This window comes from Scatophagus argus, chromosome 11 (assembly GCF_020382885.2).
Source record: "Scatophagus argus isolate fScaArg1 chromosome 11, fScaArg1.pri, whole genome shotgun sequence".
NCBI classification, from domain to species: Eukaryota; Metazoa; Chordata; class Actinopteri; family Scatophagidae; genus Scatophagus; species Scatophagus argus.
The window spans coordinates 15,345,152-15,366,931 of record NC_058503.1 but is presented as its reverse complement, the minus strand read 5'-3'; the positions used below and the strand labels follow the sequence as shown (position 1 = coordinate 15,366,931).

The window sequence follows — 21,780 nt, the reverse complement described above, 5'->3', positions numbered from 1 at the left end:
CAGAATGGCACATGAGACCACTAACAGGTTTTAAATAGAGATGAAGAGCACTGGACTGTCTGGGCAGATTTTACTATAAATGTCTGGATTTGTCTGAATTTGAGGTAGGCAGTTGTTGGAAGCCATCTTGATGTACTTTGACGTTTCTTTGTAAAATCAAGCTTTTAAAGAAACAAATGAATGAAAAAGACATGAACATATTAGGATTTGCTTTCTGTCAAGATTAAAAATCGGGCAAAAACTCAACTCAAAAATCCAAGACTGCATAATATATGATGAATTTCTGTAGTGTATTGCTCTTTGAATAACTTCCTGGAGCCACAGTTTTGAGCTACTCACAGTTGGCGGGAGGACAAGTACCCTGAGTGGTCTATTCTGAGGACATGGTGAAGAAAATGGCCTCCTGCAGTGGCTGTAGAAGGCTTTCTATGTTTTCTGATATAAAAAAACTCAAGTGTTGGTTTTGGTTTTTTTTTCAGTAATGCTGCAGTAGAGCCCTGCATAAGGGTAAAAAATGCATCACGTTTACTGGATTATTTTTATCACCTCACATCGACCATGCGTTACTTTCCTGTAAAATGAGTAGTGCAGGAGGTGACAGGAGGAGCCGTATTAAACCTGTAATCTCAGCCTTCTGTGCACGGCTAACACTTTCAGGACTTGTAACAGCCTCAAACTGTTGTGGCATACACTGTTTGTCGGTGTAAAACAAATATAAATTATTAATGTGAACTCTGAAACATATATAAATGCGAATCAATAAGCAGTTTGGTTTGTACTCATGTTGTTTAGCAATCAGATTGATTATATCATACAGGTAAGGTTGTTTCCATGGCAACCAGCACAACAAAGGTTCTCCAGGCTTCCAGGGTTGAGTGGAAATGCTCAAATCGTTTTTTAAAAACAGCATTTTAAGATTCATAATAAATGTACATGGCCATAAAAATGGATATTGCCAGGATGCAGTGGTGAGTGAAAACAGAACTCCAGCCCGATCTTTCGGCCAAAGTGACTGATTGGGTTGATTGTTGAAAATGATGATTTGATTGTTGATTGACTGTGATATCCTGAAATACAAAACAGCTGTAACATACTGACTTTTACCTCTGATTATTCACAAACTACTTTGCGAACAAATAAGGTACAAAATTCAATATTTTGTACCTTATTTGGTCCTCATTCAATAAGAGTTCATGAGTTTGACCAAGACTCTCCTTTAATTTGTTTAATGTGCCGTGATCAGTCAAGTAATCTCTTCAGAGAGGAGTCACGACTCTCTTCCCTTTGGGAGTGAGTTGCTGCCCCAAGTGGTGAAGGAGCAAAATTATTTCGGGTTCTTATTTATGAGTGATTGCAAAAATGGAACACAAGTTCGACAGGTGGATTGGTTCATCCACAGTAATGCAGATGTTGTACTGGATCCGTGGTGGCGAATGGGGACCTGAGCCAGAAGCCAAAGCCTACAGTTCACCAGTCGATGTATGTACCAACCCTCACCGGTGGTCATGAGCTTTGAATATGACATTTTTGTTCAAGTGTTTGTACAATTATATTTGACTCACTAAACTGACAGTGTGGTGTTTGTCCTGTAAATGCTCAGTTCATTCCACCCCGAGAAAGTCAGTTTTTCCTCAGATTTGGTATTATGATTGTTTACTAGTTAATGAAAATAAATAAGCACTTGTAGTCTGGTCATGCAGTATATTTAGAACTAAAACTAAAATTCTGATTGGTCATTCTGTAGTATCTAAACGATTTACAAGTTACTGAAATGTCCAGTAGTGTCCATCTCTGCTTGGCTCCTCACTGTTCAACTCCATTCTTCCCTGGCACAGAGGGAGAGCTTATCGCCATCAGCCATCCCCTGGCAACGCGCCACAGGCTTTTTGCCAAGTGCAGCAGACCTGCTGTCTACTGAGACACCCAGTGTCTAACTCTATCATATCACCATCTCATTTGGTCTCACTCCTCACTGGACACAATGCCTTGAGGACAGTATATTATCTGGACAATATACGTTGTCTGGTGTCCTGGGGGCTCCAATTTTCTGCTCTTCTCTTGTGTCCATCATTTCGTCTCTCAGCTGTTCTTGACGAGACTTTTTTTTTTAACCTCTGCTCTGTTATCAACTGCTTGCACTCTCCGCACCAAGTTTGATCCTGTCTCTTTGAGACTCTTTGCTTATTTTACACTTTTACATCATACTGTAAACCAGTATTTTGTTTTTGATTATGCAGTGTGGCAAGTGACATGTTAATTAGTAGCAACTGTACTGCATTGCAGCCCCAGTCTGTGTTTCATGCTGATGAGAAAGGCGTAGTTTCACATAATGTTGCATAAAGCCTCTGTAATCTCTAAACCCAGCATGCTGAGCTTTGATAATGTTTGATAGTGGTTCCACATTGTCTTCTTTCAGGATTTCACCCGGCAGGTGGTGCTGTTTCAAATGCAGCAAACCCTTGCTCATAAATTTCCATACCATACATTAAATACTGTCATCAGCAGCTCACCAGGCCTCCAGGAAGCCGCATCGCACTTCCTTCCCTCCTCACAAACCACCACTGACACCCTGAGCCTGGCCTCTGGTCAAGATGATCTTGGCGGGTCTGGAAATCCGGCACAGAGCTCAAAGTGACCTTCATCAACACCCAGACAGCACTGAGACATAGCATCAGGACAACAGTCTCATCTTTGTATTTTATGTCTCTTTTAATATTGAGAGTGCTCTTCAGTGGAGGCTTGTACAGGGACACAGTGGTGGAACAAGCAACAGAATGGATAGTGACAGTTAAGGGGCGATGCAAAATATACCGCTGTGTTTTGTTTTTTTTTTTGTACATAGACAGAGTGGGCATTTTATGAGGAGAGTTTGGTGTGTTGTGTCTGGAGAGGCTTCATTCATACTGATGTTCCCTTCAGAGCTGAGTCATGCAAAGCTCCATTGACTTCTGACTCTGATCCATTTAGGCTTCAAGGGCTTACAGCCGTGACGTATTCTGCTCAGTTCTATTGTGTTCATTCTGTCTGTTAAATGCTATTCTGCTCATCTATCTCTGTTTTTCTGCTGCTCTATTCTAGTGTTTCTCAATCTTTTTGTGTGATGTAACCCCACAGACCTGTCAGCTGAGCACATGCAGCCCTTTGTTGACACCACCCGACATGTTGAAAACGTGTTATGCCTGCTAAATGTCAGCATTTTAGCATGGTCACTGTGAGCATGTTAGCACACTTATATTAACATGTAAATTCAGTCAAATCACTGTTAGCCTACACAGAGCTTCAAGGGTTGCTGCAATTTCTTGGTTTTTCTAGCAGGAATGGCACAACCTGGAACATTTAGCCATTACTTCTATGACTGTGTTCGCGCCTGCATCCTCCTGGACATAAATATGTGGATGCATTTTCTTTCTATCTGGTTGGAAACAACTATTCTGTTTTCTATTTCGGGGTAGCTGTTGCTCAGAACTGCCGTCCGCTTATCAGGTTTGATCTCTCGCCACTGCAGTCTGTGTGGGGACGTGTCCTTCGGCAAGATACTGAACTGAAGACTCTTCCACTGGTGTGTGAGCTTTTATGTGAATGACTCCTGATAAGCAGAGGGAACCTTGCACAGGAACCAGTGTGTGAATGAGTGAATGCTGACCCACGTTGTAAAGCACTTTGTAGCAGTTGGTGAGTCTAGAAAAGCGCTGTTCATTCACTGAACAACAGAGTTGAATGTATTGTGAGTACAGTGACTAGTGCTCACTGTAGCAGCGCAATGGTCCCTGGCTGCAGTGATTGACTCCAGCAGACTTCCGCCAGTCTCTGTGGACTGCAGAGCTAAATGACAAATTGCTTGTTCACACATCCCCTTATGCACAGCTAGACAGGCTACTCAGCAGAGGCTTGAAGTACTGTGGGCCAGAAATCTCCTGCAAAACCAAGAAGTCCTTGTTAAAACATTTTCCGTCTTTTGTGCTTGCTTGCGGGCTCACAGTTGTCTTTTTCCCGGCTACCTCAAATACATACCTTACCAGGTGTCAACATCTAGAAAGGACATGTAACAATATACAATGTATAAAAAAAACAAATAAAGCATAACGCAGATCAACAGACTAACTAACTAACCAGTTGTCACAGAATAGGAGCAGAGCTTAAGTTAAGGATTTTGCATACACGGTCTATTCATCAGCTGCCCTCACTTTTTGCCCAGTATTGTCCGAGAGATCACTGAATCTTAAACTGGCTGTCCATGCCTCAGTCGATTATGTGGGCTGATCAATATTTTCTCCTTTTGCCTCTGCTTGATCTCCTGTCCACGCTGTTCTGATCAATCATCTGCACTGAGCATTCATATACATGTAAGCCCTTAAGTGGTTGGAACATTTTGGTCAACACCAGATGTACCTGATGTACATGTCACAGTCCACTTCCTGCCCTTTCCATGTCTTTGAACTGTTTAGTTTTTGGAATATTTGCTGTCTGATTATCAGACAAAATTACACAGTATACTAAGGTTGAACTCGGCCTTGTCAGATTGATCTGAGCCCACTTTTCATCCCTACAGACTTGCATGAGTCACACAAATCAAAGGTCCGCTCTCTTCGTTTTCAACCAGTTGTGATTTCCACCTATGCCACTGGCTATACGAGTCATTACACACACACATAAATCAATAGGGTTTAATCCAGTGGCTGTCACCTGTTCGCTAACATCCCAGGACACTATTTCACACAACCACCCACACACTAACTCACACAAGCACAGATACGCTTTCAGAATTGTTGACAGCAAAGCTCAGTGAAGCTGCAGCAGGGATTATAACAAACAAAAAGAGATTTGTGAATGTGACTGTGTGATGTCCTAAAGCTTCCTCTGGTCTGCAGACTTTTCCTTCGTCTCTATGAAAGATTGCAAACACTGCATTTAATAACAATGAGTTCTGACTTTGCCTCACCTTCTCTTCTCTATCCTCTCATTTCTCCCTGCAGAAGGAGAGACCCCCATCCCTTGTCCACCCTCCCCTGCTGCTAGCTAGCACCAGCATGGCAGACAGTCGACAGCCAGAAGACGGTGCCCCTCAGTGGGACCCATCAGGGGGGCAGGAGCCCACCGGCACCCATGGGGCCAATGGCTACTCTTCCTCCGCCTACAGGACCTGCCAACCTGGTGCCCCCCACATGGCCACGGCCTCTTACTCTGCCCGGGAGAACGGCTTCAATGGAGAATTAACTGGTGCTCACGCTGTAACTGCAGGTAAGACATGTTCATAATATCATTCGTTTCATGTTTAATGTTGGTGGGATTTACTTGCATTTATGAACTGCTCAGACAAGAGGGTGTGAAAGGGTCATTGTATTCCATTGCATGATATAATTCCAATGTTACTACTGAAGATCAGCTTGCGCAATGATTTACTGTCATTTCTATAGAAGTTATATGAAAGCCCCTTTTGAGGACTTACGTATGAGTCATAATTTTGTATTTCTTACCGTTTTTAATGAGTTGGCAGTACAAAAGTAGTTCTCACTGGGAGAACTGCTAGTGGTTGCTTCCTTGAAACCCAAGACCACCAGGACACTCATAGCAAGTCAAAATGTAACTTGACATTAACATTAACTTTTTTTTTTTTTTTTTTTAAATAGGACTTGGAGTGTGCATGCACTTTCATGTATTTATATCTGCCTCGTGATATACAGTTGCACAAGAGTCATGCTTTAAGTACTTTAAAGATTCATATCTGAAGGTGCTCAGTGATCCATATGACTGCATCAGCAAAAAGTGCAAACGTAATATTTCCCCAGCCAACTTGAGGAGGGTGCAGACATGTAAACGTGCAGTATTACCGCAAGTGCATGGATCAAACATAGGTAAAACATGCAAATTCAAAAGACAATAGGAGCCGATCAATGATATTTGTCATCAGTTTTTAAAAGAACGTGTGGTCTAGTGCAATGTGTGATCTAGTGAGTCAAAATCTGATTTAAATTCAACACCTCAGCATTAGTGTTAAGATGCCCTTTGGGGCAGTTCATTTATATTGTTAATTTTGTGTCTAGAGGTGCTGACACAACGACACAGAAGAGGTTTGTGAATAAGTGATGTGTTTATGTAGAAGCTGTGCATTCGTCAGTCATGACAAATCAGATCATCTGGTCTTACTCCCTGTGAAAGCGGGGGAAAAGGAAAGTTCACCACAGCATGTTTTTGTATGCAAGAGTCTGTGATTTGGACTTATTCATGTATGCACGTGTGTGTGTGTGTGTGTTGTAGTAGTGCGAGTGCATGTGTACTTTGTCTGCGACTTCTGACAGTGCTTGTGTCTTGTTTCTTGCGCGTGGGTTTGCAGCACTCTGAGTCCTCACTAGAATCACATACTGTTATTAACAGTGCTATAATTAACACATAAAATCGGTCTCTCTCTACCCCTCACCCCCACCATCCTACCCTTACTCACCCTGGAGACATGAACAATAATGTACCAATGCTGTAACCATGGAAACGGCTCCCCTGCAATTTACTTTGCCAGGGCTTTTGTTCTTTTCGCCTGTAGCTCGCCACAGACAAGGCCATTGAGCTTGCAATGATAAGAGCCCAATTAACCCCCCTTCTCACCATTATTAGCGCTTAACTGACACCAGTTTTGAAGGCTGATAACAGTATTTTTGAGTGTGTTGCCATTTGACCATTTTCATGAAGAGCTTTAATAATTCATTAGCATTCGGTCTTGATCAAATTTTCAAATAACAAATAACAAGATTGTAAGGTAATTACATCACTTCTTTCAAGGTTTTCTTGGAAGAGCTTATATTTTGGAAAAGAGGAAAGAATCAGATCACTCCATTATGACCAAATAATACCACAGGAGTCCTCAATCTAGCTTTTTCCTGTTTTTGTTTTTGGACTGCAAATATCAATCAAATACATGCCAACACTCATAAAGACAATGTTGAAAAAGGGTCACTGACCAGTGCTTTTGTTAGCTTTACCTTTCTACTCTTTTATATGTTTTTTTTTTTTTTGTTGGCCTTCTAGGCCCACAAATGTTTTTCAGTAAACATAATGTGTGGGTGGATAAATGCTCTGATCTTACCTGTAAATGTCAATGGTTATATCTTCTGAGTGTTCAGGCTCTGTTGTGACACAGAACAGTAACAAAACAAATTACAGCTATTCGTCTGATGCCTTTTATCCTTAATATTTAAACTTCATGCATTTTTTTTTGTTTTATTTATCTTATGTTTTTATGTGTGGCATGCCTTAGAACCATTTGGTCAGTTTCATTTTGACAAACTGACTTGAGGTTCAAGAGATGCAGTTCAGCTCTTTTGATCAATCTCTCCAAGTGCCTGCATCAGTGCAAAGTTTTTTCGGCATCCTTTTATGATCTGTTTTATGTAGTCACATATTTTTTTCTGTGGATTGAAATCATTCGGTTAAAAAAATCAATTAATGTCAACTAATTAATTCAAAAACATTTTTTCCATGCAAAGGTTTGCTACTTTTCAAATTGTCACATAAGGGAAATTACGTCTTATCAGCATGTTTTGGAAGTTTTTTCCCCCTATAACAAGACCAACAACGCTCTAACAAATGCAAGACTCAAGAGTGTTTTTTTTTTTTTTTTATTCTTTAGTCTATAGTCTATAACATGTAAATAACCTGCCAATTATCCAGACCAACCCCTTTTTCAAGATGTTCGGAGCTCTTGTCACATTGTTTAAATGCATTGCTCTTTAGTCAAAATGAGAGGGTACCTTTTTGTCACTTGGGTCAACATAATTGGCAATTGCCAATGCATAATGTGTTCCTCTAGGTCATTATTAGCGTGAGACAACAGTGAGAGTTGTAAACCACCTCCTTCCAACTTCAGAGTAATGGCTTAAAGTGGATATCAACAAGAAAACATCATTTTATTTCCTCAAAGAGGGAACAGTCAAGGGTCTGTGGGCAAGTGGATCTGATATAGATGATATAAATCCTTTCACTGTATCAAGTTTCTCAAGAGCTTGTCCCCAGACTCTGAAAAATGTTAAAACCTCTTTAAAATACCAAATTACCATTTAAATTATTAGAATTTGAAAACAATAGCTAATAACAATTCACTGCAACATAAAATGGATAAACTGATTGACTTACAAATGAAAGTTGTTTTGCATAAGGAAACAAACTCCCTCCTTTACGTCGGTTTTTACAAACACTAATCTGTAATAATGATAATGATCAGCATATCATTATGTTTTCCAATCATCTGCATGAAAATGACATTCTCTCTGCAGCTGTGCTACCAAAGCTGTGTTTGTCTGCTGAGCACCTTGTCAACATACATTAGCATTGCTCCAGAGCAGGGGAGGGCGGGTGAGAGTGGGGCAGAATGGGTGACAGAAGGGCTGATGTTGGCACTCAGTGAGCCTTCTCTTCCTGTGAAAAGCTCTTCAGACACAACAAGAACCTATTGAAGCACGAAATTGCCCTCTTGACTTTCCTTCAAGACCAAAGTTGAAAAAGCCAGTCAGCCGTGCTGCAAGTGGTCAAGAGAAAGAGATGGAGAGAGGGAGGCAGAAAAAAACAGAGTGAGGATAATAGAAATGGAAAGAATGTCCATGGCTGTTCCATATTTTACAGAGTAGTTGCTTTGCATAAATCGAAGAAGCCTTTGTATTATATTAGGGACATTACATTGAGCTGACACAAGTAACTGGGGTCAGTGTCAAGAAGCATCAACAAGATTTTCTGATATTTCCTCCATCTTGTCAGTATTATCGTCTGCAGCAGGGAAAGGATTGAACCAAATGGGTCTCTGGTGTGCAGCATGGACAAAAACGAACATGTAAAAGTCCAGAGTTTGAAGATTGCTTAATATCTGAGATACACTGAATGAAACCGAGGTCCATGACTGAAAGAAAACGTGACAAAAGCAAAATGCAACTGTAATATTTTAATGTGTTAAAGGACATAAAAGCAATATGATGCATGTTTCCCCTTTTTTTAATTTTGTTGGCAAAATGTGCGGCCCTCTATGCAACTCCAGAGAGATTCCCGTTTGTTATCCTAGTGATGGCTAATGTAGCTTGGAGGCACAACTTTTTCACATCAGTAATACTCATGACCTGAAAACAGACATGAAATGTAAAATAAGCAAAGTTCCCCTCTAAATATCATCCTGTATAAGTTACTCTTACTTATTTAGCCTAAAATCATGAATCGCAATGTTGCCTCAGTGGGCTTTATAATCTCTTACATACAACATAATCTATTCTCACCTTACTTTGGATAAATACTTTACAAAAAACAAATGGGAGGAACCTCGAGATCAGGAACAGAGGAGGGTTTCTTCACAGAAGACAGAGAAAGATGCAATTGATGTCATACAGAGAAGGCAGAATTAGAAATTACAACATGGAGAAACTCAGTGATGATGATATTTGACAGTATAAAGCCAGGATGAAGATAATTAAGTTTTGCCAAAGTAGGCAACTCTGTGATGGTAGCCGCAATGGAGAGGAGGAAGTCCAAATGTTTCAAAGTAAAATAGACACAGACATCAACGCAGACAAAGTCGATTATATGATCAGTTACAGCTTTTTAATTAGAGAGACTAGCTGTCAGATCTACCCTTATCTACCAGAAGATCCACCACACAGTAATAATGGAAATTTATATGTGAATATTTTTCTTTTTAGTCTCTTTTAGTACCTTTTTTTCCCATTTGTATTTATTTATTTTCAATTTTCAATTTGTATCTGTGATGTTGTGAAAACATTTTAAAACTGATGAGACTTTCAACTAAAAATCCACTGAATGGATTCAGTAATCTGCTGCTGAGAACAAATTTGATGCTACCAAATGAAAATTCGAAAGTTCGTTGTATCAGAGCGTCGCTCCTCCAGTGGAAACAATACTGGAAACACTAGCTGTGGAACAATACTCACTCCATTAAGGTTTTCATGAATGGTGATGCACCAGTTTGTTCCCCCATACTCCCTGCTTCTGAAACCTATTGAGGATTTCTTCTTAGTGGAGGTGGAGTGTGTATGACCACCATCTTGTAACCTGATGTCTGTCCTTGATGCAGTGTGATGCAATGTTAGCTGCCAGACTGAAGATTGTCACAGCTATATTGTGCCGCTGCTGGAGTGTTAATTCATCTGAGCGCTGCAAAGAAAGACATGTGATGTCTGTGGGATGGTGTACCATGTCCACCTTGTTGGAGGGTACCAAGTATGCACTGTCCAGAAAGGACTTTGTCATTCCCATTGTTCCCACTGATCAAAAATAAGGGATAGATATTGTTATCCATTTGGTTCATCATCATCTAATGTTGAGTGCTTTTGCTAGGAAAAAAGAGATTTTTATTTATTTATTCATTTATTTATTTATTTATTTGCTGTGGTAGGCAAAAACCTGGTCTTTGTTAGATCTGATATATGTCTTGTGTCAGAAAAATATTGCTTTTTAATATTCAGCAGCCATGTCACAGCCATCATTTCCTTTATACTGGAGGCTACAGACAGAGAGGCTGACACGGCATGCTGCTGGCATCTGAATTACATTGGGACCCAAATCAGTGTCCCACCAGTCTGTTGCTATGGTAACCCCTTGCTTTACACATTTTGGGTTGCCGGTTAGTGTCGTAGCAAGCGGCACCCCTGCTCTCTCCGTGCCCTCTCAGTCCTGCTGTGTGTGTGTGTGTGAGAGAGAGAGAGAGAGAGAGTGTATGTGTGTATGTCTGGCTATGTGTTGCGTTGACTCTGGGCTTTCAGTCGTAATCTCTGCTCAGAGAGGGAGCATCCTCAGCTTCAGTCTGCTCGTCACACAGGTAATACGTGCTTTACTTCACTGGGAGAGTGTGTGTCACCTCCCCTCTCTCTCTTTCTCTCTCTCTCTCTCTCTCCCTCACTGTGTGGTTAATTGTGATTGTGGATGTAGATATGCAGATATGATGCAGCCTTTCTGTATATCAACGCAGCTATTTAGCTATTTGGGCTTATTCCTTAAGCCAATGAAAGGCAGGCTGCTATGTCATTTGACTTGAGAAATGCTGAGGCATCCAGAGCAGCCTAGTCGTCATCACTGCCTGCTAGCTTTGTGGATGTGACAAGGTCGTCTTTTACAGTGAGCTACTGTTTTGTGAATGTGCGTTTCTGTGGATTCTGCAAAGGGGGAGTCGATTTTGCATCCCTTTAAGTGTGTGTCTGGAAGAGACTCCATTTATCATATGTCCTTATCCTCACGAGCCATATTCATGAAGCGTCTTCATAACAGTGGGTAGTTATTTCTTCCCTGTTTTTTAAACATTTCATTCATCTTCACATAATATGCTTTTGAATGTACAATGCATTAAGAAAGTATACAGACCCCTTCACTTTTTCTTATGTTGCAGCACTCAATACCCCATAATGACTAAGCATTTTGGAAATGTTTGTAGATGTAATAAGAAAACAAAGTATAATCACATTAATTTAATCCTTTGCCATGACATTTGGTCTCTGAGATGTTTCTGCGCCATCACTGAAGTCTACCTGTGATAGATGCAATAGACTGGGCATGATTTGACAACAAACCCTAAGGCCTCACAGCTAGCTTTCGTTCTGATATGATGCATTTCAGAACTGAGCCTGCAGGGCTCAGACATGTGTGAGGCACAAGATGGGAAAAATATTTAAAATGTTGAAAAAACTGCTTAATATTCTAATTAGCTTCAGATGCCAGACTGTCTGTAACTTCAAGAAAACTCTGTTAAAGAGAATATGCCGATTCTGTTCCTTTGTGTATCGCATACATCTTTTTTTGTCTCCAAGTAAAAATTATTTCAGCAAGCAAACTATTCAGAGAGCTTGTGAACTCTGTTCCTGAAATGGCATCAGCTCATGGCACATTATCCTCCCATTTTACTCTCCACCATCCAGTACCACATTTATCCTTGGTTACCTAAGTGTTTCTTCAAATATTCTATGATAGCTGTAGAATAGTCTCTGCATGTGTTTACTTCCTGTTGTGACAAATTTATGAGACTGGAGTAAAGTGATTTTTATTCTTTGCATTAGTGGAAAAATGCACAGGGTTTGGGACTCTGTCTGAACCACAGAAGAACTCCAAACTTAACCCAAAGCCATGTACCCTCCCCACGAATGGCAGACAAGGACTCAGATTTCTTCAGGCGCCTCCTTTTGGATGTGTTTTCTCACTTAAAAATGGAAATATTCACACATATTTGCAGGGTTATTTAACTCCAGGTTTAAGCTTTAGGGGCTGTTTTTAATTGTTTGATGTCACAACAGTTGATTGCATTTGGCACCTTACCAATGGCTCTGTGCTCTGGCGCTGGAAGAAAGGGTTTTGCCGGTATCCAGTGAATAGGTGGTACACGTTTATTGCACTTTGCTATTGAAAATGGGAAATGGCTGCTTTGAGCTGGTGAGTGGGTTGTGTTAAGTGTTCCCGGAAGAAATGTGTATGTGTGTAATTTCATGTGTGTATACCTTCCAGCTTGTTTGTGTTGATGTGTGGGCGATGTTGGACACAAAAAGGTCCTGAAACAGCGGCAGTAAAAGCATCTCGATGCCACCCAATCCCACATCACCACTGTTACTATGCAAATGAAGGCTGGTTTGATTAGAATTCTGCAGTTCCTGCTGCATGCCAGACAACATTTAAAAGAACTTATTCATGATACAGGTACACAGATCTACTTTAAAATTCACATCCTGTTTGCTCTATCAGCTGTAGCCTTTTCCTACAGTATTGTCCCTGTCCCCAGCCTGTGCTGCCTAACATCGTCAAACAGCCAGACAGTTGTCAGGAAGAGCGTAAATTTCATTCTCATGTTATTTCAAATTTCTTGCAAAGGACTGAATTCAACATTGAATTTTAGAAATAACTATCTGCAATCTGAAATTTCATTTTAATGTCACCTCTGAAAGGAGGTAGATCTTACACCTTGAATAGAGAGAAGATGAAGGGGGAGGATTGTAATAAGCATCTGCAGTCTGGCTGTTCACAGTCTGCTGCAGTCATTCAAACATCTGAAAATATTCAGCACTCCACTGAATATCATCAATCTAACTTGCATAGGTCAATTTGTAAGCTTTGTTACATAACTGCCCTTGCATTTTGTGTCTATACCTCTGCTGTCACTATCAAATAAAGGAAAACATGGCAAACAAGCATACACTTGATGATTCTGTCCACTTTAGTTCAGTTCAACAGGGATATAATTGCATTTGGCCCAGATTGGATAGTTTTTCTGTAAAATAAAGTAAATGTGCATTTCTTGGACAGCAGCTAAATAGAAATAAACAAAACAATGTAAAACAGGAGTAAAAACTGATAGTGATAAACTGCAACTGGGCAGACCTCCATGGATTCATTTTTGAAATGCTGACTCTGTATTAGCTACCTCAGCACTTAGCATTATCAGTCCAGCTTTCCAGAAGCATTTAAGAGTGAATGTCATTCAACGTGAAAAGAAAAAGAAATTAAATGTCTTTTATCTATTTTTAATGTTTAGCGTGCACTTGTTTAGTGATGCTGGTTTTCTGTGGTCGTGCTCACAGCTCAGTCCAACAACCCTACCATCCTCAAAGTTACAGAAACAATTTCAGCTGCCTCACACTAGCTTTCATCTCAGGCTTTGGTGAAATGATTCAAAAATACAGTAATATGAAATAGATGGAAGATAAAATATCATCGACATATCTGATTGCATGCAGTATCACCCTGATTCAGGTTCCCACACAGTTATTTCACAGCTCTCCAGTATGACTACAGTGTCCTGATGTACTGGAGCAGCTGGTGATTTACTGCAAAGTCATTTTCCCCGACAGTCTTGAGATTTAACCTGCATTAATTCCTCTGACACCTGTCCAACATAAGGCACTCCTTCTATATGTTTTGTTTTAGGATAGTCTTGAAGTTGATTGACATTCTGTGTGTGCATACAGAGCAAGTGTCAGCGCGGATCGTGCAGGAAGTGACCGCAGAGGCTGTGGCGGTACTGAAGGGAGAGCAGGAGACCCAAAGGCTGCCATCAGGTAAGCCACACACGTTCTTGTACAAATACGGCACTGGAAATCATTCCTTCATCCATGCTGTGTTTGCAGGAGGCAGGATACAACTTGGATAGGTCATTGTTTCAAACAGCTACAGGCAATCAGGAGTAAGGAGTTGACCTGCATGTCTGTAGACTGTTGGGAAACCAGAACACTCATTCATTCTCCTATTTTGATATTGCACAGTAGCATAAGACTCCTTTAAGTCAAGAAGTCATTCAAACCAGATGATAGGACAAAATATCATGCATGCTTTAGCCAGCTTTGTCATTACAAAAAGTTTTCTTTAACTATCATTTTTGTTTCATCTTGTTTTTATCACAATAAGCATATTTTCAAATGGAATGGTAAATGGACTTTATATAACGTTTTTGTAGTCATCCAACCCCTCAAAACGTTTTCCAAAACTTTTCACATTCACCCGTTCACACACATTCATACATTGATGGCAAAGGCGGCCAGGCAAGGCGCCATATCTCTCTGCAATACCTCTGGTAATGCTGTATTGATTTTTTTTTTTAACTGACCATCTCAAACTTGATAATGTCACAGAAGTGCAGTAAAAACTGTTTCATTTTCAGTATAATTCACTGTTAGCTAATGACAGGTTTCTTCAGTGTCAGCTTCCTTTCCGGTTTGTGGTTTGTATGACTGCAGTGTTTCTTCCTTGTCCCCTATCTCCCTTTGTAGTTGAGGACACCACAAATTTACCTCCCTCTCCTCCTCCCTCACCTGCTGCAGAACACTTTGGTCCTCTAGAACAAGGTAGGCCAAGAATATAAGTGTGTTTATGAGAGCATGTCTCCGATGGAGGAGAGTGTGGTTTCCTTCTTTTCCATGACTGAAGCCTCTGGAGCGTTGTGATCGCCACCACATCGGGGTACTGATGTGGGTTGGCTCTGGGTGTACTTTTTAATTTCCCCTGTCAGAACATGTCCTGTGTACAGGGGACAAACCACACACTGGTACCTGTTCAAGAGACCTGTACACACCAGAGTTGCTAAAAGCAGGAACACGTTTTCCATTTTTCAGACATCCATTTCTTCTGAAGTCCTACTTCCTCCTCCTCATCGTACACCTGGAACAGATACAACTTGTATCGTGCCTTCATCGTCATCGCCATTTATATCTAAAAGAAAGAAGTGCTCACCTGCATGACCAACTTGTTACAACAAGTGCTCTCTTTTTTATCATCCTCTCCTTCCATTATCCTCTCTAACCTCCACACATCGCTGTCTTCCCACACGCACTAATATGACAGCCAGCCAATTATGTAACCCTCCAATTTCTTGTTGTCTGTCGATTTTTTTTTTTTTTTATTTATTTCTTTTGCATGTCTAATCGTGGTGTTGTGTTTTCTTGTCATTGTTCACTGTGAGTCTTTTTTTGTGTTTGTTTGACTGTAGCTGCAGATTTATAAACTTTACTTGAAGACAGTACTGTAATGTACTATAATGTAGCTGCCACCAAACTAAAGCCAAATGATTTTCTGTCCAAGACTGAAGGATGGTAACAAAGGTAAGGGCTAGAGAAAAAAAAATGGCTTATATAATAAAGCTGCTACGAACTGTAATAATACAGTCTGGGTGATCTGAAAAACACATAGCTAAGTACGTGAATGCTAGCTAGGCCTCTGACGTTACAAGATTAGAAATACAATGCTCATAAATGACCTAAAACACCTAATTTTAGTTGTTTTGGGGTTTTTTTTGTTGTTCAGTGCCTTACTTGGCTCTTACTTTAAATTTTAGTTTTAAATTTTAGTGACATCTGCCTGCAAGACATGGTTGTACGGTGTAACTTACACGTCAGTCTGCTTCATGCTTGGCCTTTGTTTTCATGTCTGCTCAGTCTGAAGGGGCTGGAATGTAATGAGGTGAGTGTTTAGGTCGGCCAGCCGTGCACCAAATACAGATCAACTGGTCAGCTTTGTTAACATTGTGTTACTTATACAGTAGAAGAAATTAGTTAGCTGTGTTAGTGCTCATGGCAGAAAGCAAGTAAAAAAGGCTCAGTCATCTCAGAATTGTAGATATGGTGTTAATATGACTTATTGCTCTAAAATGATGAATAGATGTTGTCTGACTGGATCTAAAAGTTTGGTATGGAGAAGCTATAGAGGTTTGTTTCTGTAGTGGCAATGGCAAAACATACACGTTACTGACTGCGTTGTTCCTGCTGCTGTATTAGTACTATAATTGTTGTTGTATTACTTTTTGTGTTGTGTGTCTTTTATTTAAGTGTAATCACTCATCCCTGAAGCAGTTTGTTGGGTTACCTTGCTCAAATGATGCAATATACTGATTCTGTTTGTCTTAGAGTATGACTGGCCTCCAGAGCTTTGTCACCTTTGAGTTGCTTGTCGCTGTCTCTTTGTCAATGTCCTGTGTGTTATGTTTTTCTTACTCTCAAACAAGCTTTGTCCTCTTCTTGCATCTCCCTCTTTGGTGACTCCATCTGTTTTTGTTGACTTTTTTTTTTTTCTCCTTAAGTTTTATCTCCCTTTTCACTGCAAAAAATGTCCATGTTAAAAAAAATGTCTCTTTAGGATTTATGTAGTGAAGAACATAGTGAATGTTTTATCATTTCCTAGTTCCAGTTTCCAGATTCCAGGACTACATCTGGCTCCATTTGAACTATGATTTATTTTTTCCAGTTCAATCAAATGCCATCTCATAGCTACAAAGTCCAGATGAGGAACTGACCTAAGCCAAAAAATAAAAAAAGTAAAAAATGAATTATTGCAATGATCCAACAATACTAATTCATTTCTAACTTCAGACCATATGCTCACATGACACAGTGTTTGTTTTCTTAGCTCCTTACATCAAAACTGCAAAACCCCATTCAGTCCAACAGTCGTCTCTAAGTTATGTTAGATTGTCTTTAAGATGGGCATTCTTTGGTGTGTTCTCCATTTTCTTTTATTATTTTCTTCTTCCTTTTCCTTTATCTTTTTCCTCCTCTTCATTCTCTCTTTCAGTCCGTGTGTCCAGATTTCCCTGCAGTTCTTCTCCTTGTGTCTGTCTTGTTTGTAGATGTAGGGGATGAGGAGGAGGCAGGGCCTCTCCGCCGCTTCCAAAATTCTCGGGAGAGGTGCAAGTTCCTCGCCCCCTCCATCTCAGTGTCCGTGCCCGAGGACGACCCCTACCACTCCGACGAGGAGTACTATGAGCACCCATTGTTCAGCCCAGAGTGGACGCACTCGGGCTCTCGCCCCACAGGGCAGGCTGTGGCCTTTAGACAGATTGAAGGTGAACCACGCATGGTTCCTCTATGCCATCCCCCCATTTATCTCTCTCTCTCTCTCTCTCTATCTCTCTCTTTCTTTCTTTCTTGCGCTCGCTCACTCCTTTCCCCTCCTTTCACTTTTTAACGCCGATATCCTCTCCTTCTTCTGTGATTTGTCCTCCTCCCTACATCCCTCCCTCTTTCCGTCCTTCCGTCTCTTCGTCCGTCAGTTCGTCTCTTCGTCCGTCTTTGTGTGTGTTTGTGTCTCCCTGTGATGTTTGTTCGCTCACAACCTGAGCAATTTCATATTTGCTTAACAGTCACATTTACTTTTTCTTCATTTATTTCACTCAAAGCGATTGCTACCAGTGGTTGCCATCCTGTTGAGTCCAAGACGTAGCAGTGGTGTCTCTTAGGACAGACAATGTTTCAATTGTGATTCACTTAATGGACATAAGACACTATAGGTTCTCATCCATAGGACCACATGGCCTCCAATGCTTACTTTTTGGAGTCCAAGGTCCAAATGGCTTTCATGAATGTCTCAGAGCTACCATGCATGATAAATGACCTCCATGTACAAACCTCTCTATTCCAATCATCTCCCAGACTTGTGTTTTGGTTCATTCTTTAAGATAACCTCTCAACATGTCAAACTCCCTACACTCATCCTACGACTCTCATACACTCGGAAGACTTTCAGCTCCACTTACTTACACTTACTTTCAACCTTCCACTTTTATTGTCTTTTGAAATACAAGATACAGGCAGTTTCTTGTAAAAAAATGTTTTACAGTTCTACAGTTACACAAAATATCCTTCTATGTTATCCATTCATGAAAATAAATACTACGACTGGGCAGCATGTCTAAGATAGATAATAGATAGATAGATACATAATTCATATCCCTGATGTTGTTGAGACTTAGAATACAAAAAAATATTGATCAGTCTCTAAATCGCTATATCTATCCATTTGTTTTTTAAATGTATGTGTTCATTCAATAAACAAGGGAAAAGAAGAGATGTAAAGAGTGCCTCTGTGAAACTATATAAATGTATAAAAAATGTTAATACAGACTGCAGATAGCTGCCCCAATTCTAGTCGTCTCTGCTAAAGAAAAATCTTGTGGAAACATTTGTGTAACCTAAGCAGTAACTCAAAATGGCAGACAGCAGTGGCTCCTGAAGAGCACAACTGCACACCCCCACACTGACCCATACACAGTTAAAACTTCAGTCCATACAATGTCAAGCATCAGAGGCACTCTGCTTTTTTACTGTACTGGATTTTAGCTCTTCAGCCAGGGATTTCTGAGCAGAAGTGCTTCTACAGTAGCACAGTGTTAGGGCTTGAAGTGTTGCTACTTTATTTATGCCTCCGTTTTCCTTCAATAAATTCAGTTATCGATGATGGCATGTCAGTCTGGATTGCAGGCATTGTTTGTGCAAGAGAAACTAGAAATGGGTTAACAGTAAATGATAACAAAATAAAAAGAGATCTCATGCATGCCAGAACCAAGATATCTTTATAGTTTTCTTGAAGACTCTAAGCACCTAACGTTGAAGCCAACAGAATTAAAATCCATGCACACAACACTCTGTACTGTATGTGTAATGTATCTGTATGTGTGAACAGACATACTTTAGGTCATCTTTTCCCAGAGCTGAAAGTGTCCCATCTCAAGTTGTGTTCTCACAGCCCAAGTCTGTGTTGCCCGTAGTCTTAATGTGTCCCCCTTTCACCCTGTTTTTGAGAAGAAGAGACCATGGAGGCTCTTACAGCTGAATACGAGGAGGAGGAGGAGGAGGAGGAGGAGGAGGAGAGTGCAGAGGCAGCAGAGTCCGAGGCAGCTCTTGATGAGCAGCAGTGGAGTGGGGAAGAGCCCGAGCTGGACAGCCCCCAAGCTGAGCCCTTAGAGCAGGCAGAGGCCATAGACGAGGCCCAGGATCTAGACCTGGAGCCGGATGAAGCAGCTAGTGCTGCTGCAGAAAGCTCTGTGGACAGAGAGGAGGAGGAAGCAGAGGGCGAGGAGACAGGTGTGTCCTGCCCTCTGCTCTCCTTGCCTGCATGTTACTGCACTGTATAAGAATGCTAGATGTGTCAAAAGGAACCAGTAACAGTAGCATTATAATTCAGATGGAATGGCAAGTAAGTCTCTCTGCGCTCTGCTGTGGCTGCAAGGCAACACAGGCTTGTTGGTGAAAAGACTCACATTCTTTTATCTTAACCTGGTTTTATTATGTGCTATCTTTGCGCTAGCTCCTATTTTGTGCTGTGGTTTTTGAGGCCGGCTGTTTTGTATTGGTATGATGAAGTGAAGTGTTGCTTAACGTAACAGTGCTTCTGTTCACCGGCTAGAGGCTTACAGGTTTCTCTTTATGTTTGCACATGGCTTGGTGCTGATGTGTCGGTGCTAAGCACTTTTTGTAGCCATGAATCATACTTACTAAATGTGGATCACTCATTGTCATGATCTTGTGTACATAATCTGCCGGGGATGTTGTTTTGGCTGTCTCATGTTAAGTGTGGCATAGTTAGTCTCATAATGTACTAAAAAAACAACTTAAAATTCAAATTCAGTTTTTTTTGTATGTTTGTTTTTGTCACTGTCATTTCTCTGTCATTTACCAGCAAGAATCTTCTATATTTTTCTTCTAAGTATTCTTTGAATGTGAAGGTCATTGTTAAGATCCAAAATTAATTTATTGTTAAAGAAGCTATGTCAACACTGAGAGAATTGAACTGGTCAAATTCTCATAAAATTTCATTCTACTTACAAAGAATGACAGAAATTTTCTTTTTGTGTCTGATGTTTTCAAGATTCGCATGGATATCCATCCCATATATTGTTGCTTGTTTTCCATACATCACCATCACAGTTACTTCATGCGGGTACCGTCACATACCATACCATACCCTCATCCATCTGTGACTTGGTGGACATAAACTCGCCGTACTTCTTCACTGATGGCTGTATCATTGTGCTGTAAGTTCCTGAGGAGAGCTTTGCCTGTTTTTGTGATAACAGCTTTCCCAGTCCCTGCTTCATAAATATCTCATTCACAGCATGCCAAAGCATTACTTCACTATGGTGATCAAAACAGCCAACTTACAGATGTCCTTTCAGCTTTGAAGATGGACTCAGACAAGCAGGACAGCGAGAAAAGTGGTTCCATGAGCCCTGACAGCATTGGATCAGAAAAACGCCCAGAGGAGTTTTTTGAGCCCCAGGTTCAAGGGTTCTTTGCTGGTGAGCGTGTTGTGCCAGAGAGCCCCACCATGGATGTGCCATCTTTTGAACCGCCGAATATTCAAAACCAAGCCAAAAAATCTGCCAAAACAATCACCCTTCAGCCTACATATGGTGAGCCAATCACAGTGTCAGAGAAACAGCCATCAGTGGAGGTAGTGGAGCTCACCAGTCTTGGTTCTCCTTCTGATTTCTCTTCAGTGGGAGTCAAAGTTCAAGGAGGAGACTCTACAAGAGACACAAAAGACAGGTCTGGCATGTCAGCATATTTTGAAACATCAGCCATGGAGGTTGATGAGGCTCCCCAATGTAAGGGTGAGGGTTATTACGAACTGAGCAGAGCTGGTGAAGAGAAGAGTACAGTTGATTCCAAATCTCAGGAGCTGAGCTACAGCACACTATCTGAAGTCCAAGATAAACCTGAAACTGCAAAAAGTCAAACAGAAGACACTAGAGTGTTCACAGTTCCTGACAAGAGTAATGAATGCAGGCTTTCCCCCGGTAAACTAGCCTTGGAGCAGAGGAGTTACTCACTTAACATCACTATTGGAGCTATGGATCAAAGTGGCCAAGGCAGACCTAGAAACTTCTCCCCACTAGCCACAGATATCATGTCATACACTAGTGGAAGTCTAGATGAGTCAGCAGACTACCTTCCAGTCACTACACCCTCTGTTGATAAGACCCCGTCTTTCCCTCCCCTGATCTTGGAGACTGCAGCTTCCATCACTTCAGATTCATCATCACCTCCAAGGACCACTGAACCAGTTTCAAAACCCAGCCCTGAACCGGAGTCACCAGAATCACCAGAGCCCCTTAAGAACACCTACAAAAATGGCACAGTGATGGCACAAGACTTGCCTGAGATGCTGGACCTTGCTGGCACCCGTTCTAGACTTGCATCAGAAAACAATGACCCAGAAGCCACTCGAAGAAAATCTATTCAAGCTGATGTTCCTGCCTTCACTGAAGACCCACTGGCTAGCCTAGTTTCAGGGGAACAGAGTCCCAGAAAAAGTGAAAGCCAGCTGGAAGAGATGGGCTATTGTGTCTTCAGTGAATATTCAGGGCCCATGCCTTCCCCTGCAGATGTGTTCAGCCCAACAGACACTTCTGCACAGGTCTTCACCCCCTCCGTCCTGGAGGAGAAAGTGGCTGAGCAGGCTAGAAAATTAGCAGTCAGAGACACATCTGTGGAGGACAAAAGCCAGCCGTCAGGAGGTGCAGATGCAACTGAAGAGAAAGACCAGAATCAATTAGAG

The 21,780-nt window shown here is 41.1% G+C and overlaps 1 protein-coding gene across 2 annotated transcripts in view; it reads left to right on the top strand.

Annotated features, from left to right (window-relative positions):
* Window positions 1-837: 837 nt before the first annotated feature.
* The window catches only part of map2 (microtubule-associated protein 2), a 42,634-nt gene continuing 21,691 nt past the window's right edge, over window positions 838-21,780 (top strand). Inside the window, exons 1-4 of one of the 2 annotated variants that reach the window (XM_046404953.1) lie at window positions 838-968; window positions 4,974-5,238; window positions 13,926-14,015; window positions 14,724-14,798. In XM_046404953.1, the coding sequence (XP_046260909.1) occupies window positions 882-968; window positions 4,974-5,238; window positions 13,926-14,015; window positions 14,724-14,798 (517 nt within the window). In that variant the 5' untranslated portion in view covers window positions 838-881. The remainder of the gene's footprint in view (window positions 969-4,973; window positions 5,239-13,925; window positions 14,016-14,723; window positions 14,799-21,780) is intronic. The other variant, XM_046404952.1, reaches the window with a different exon arrangement.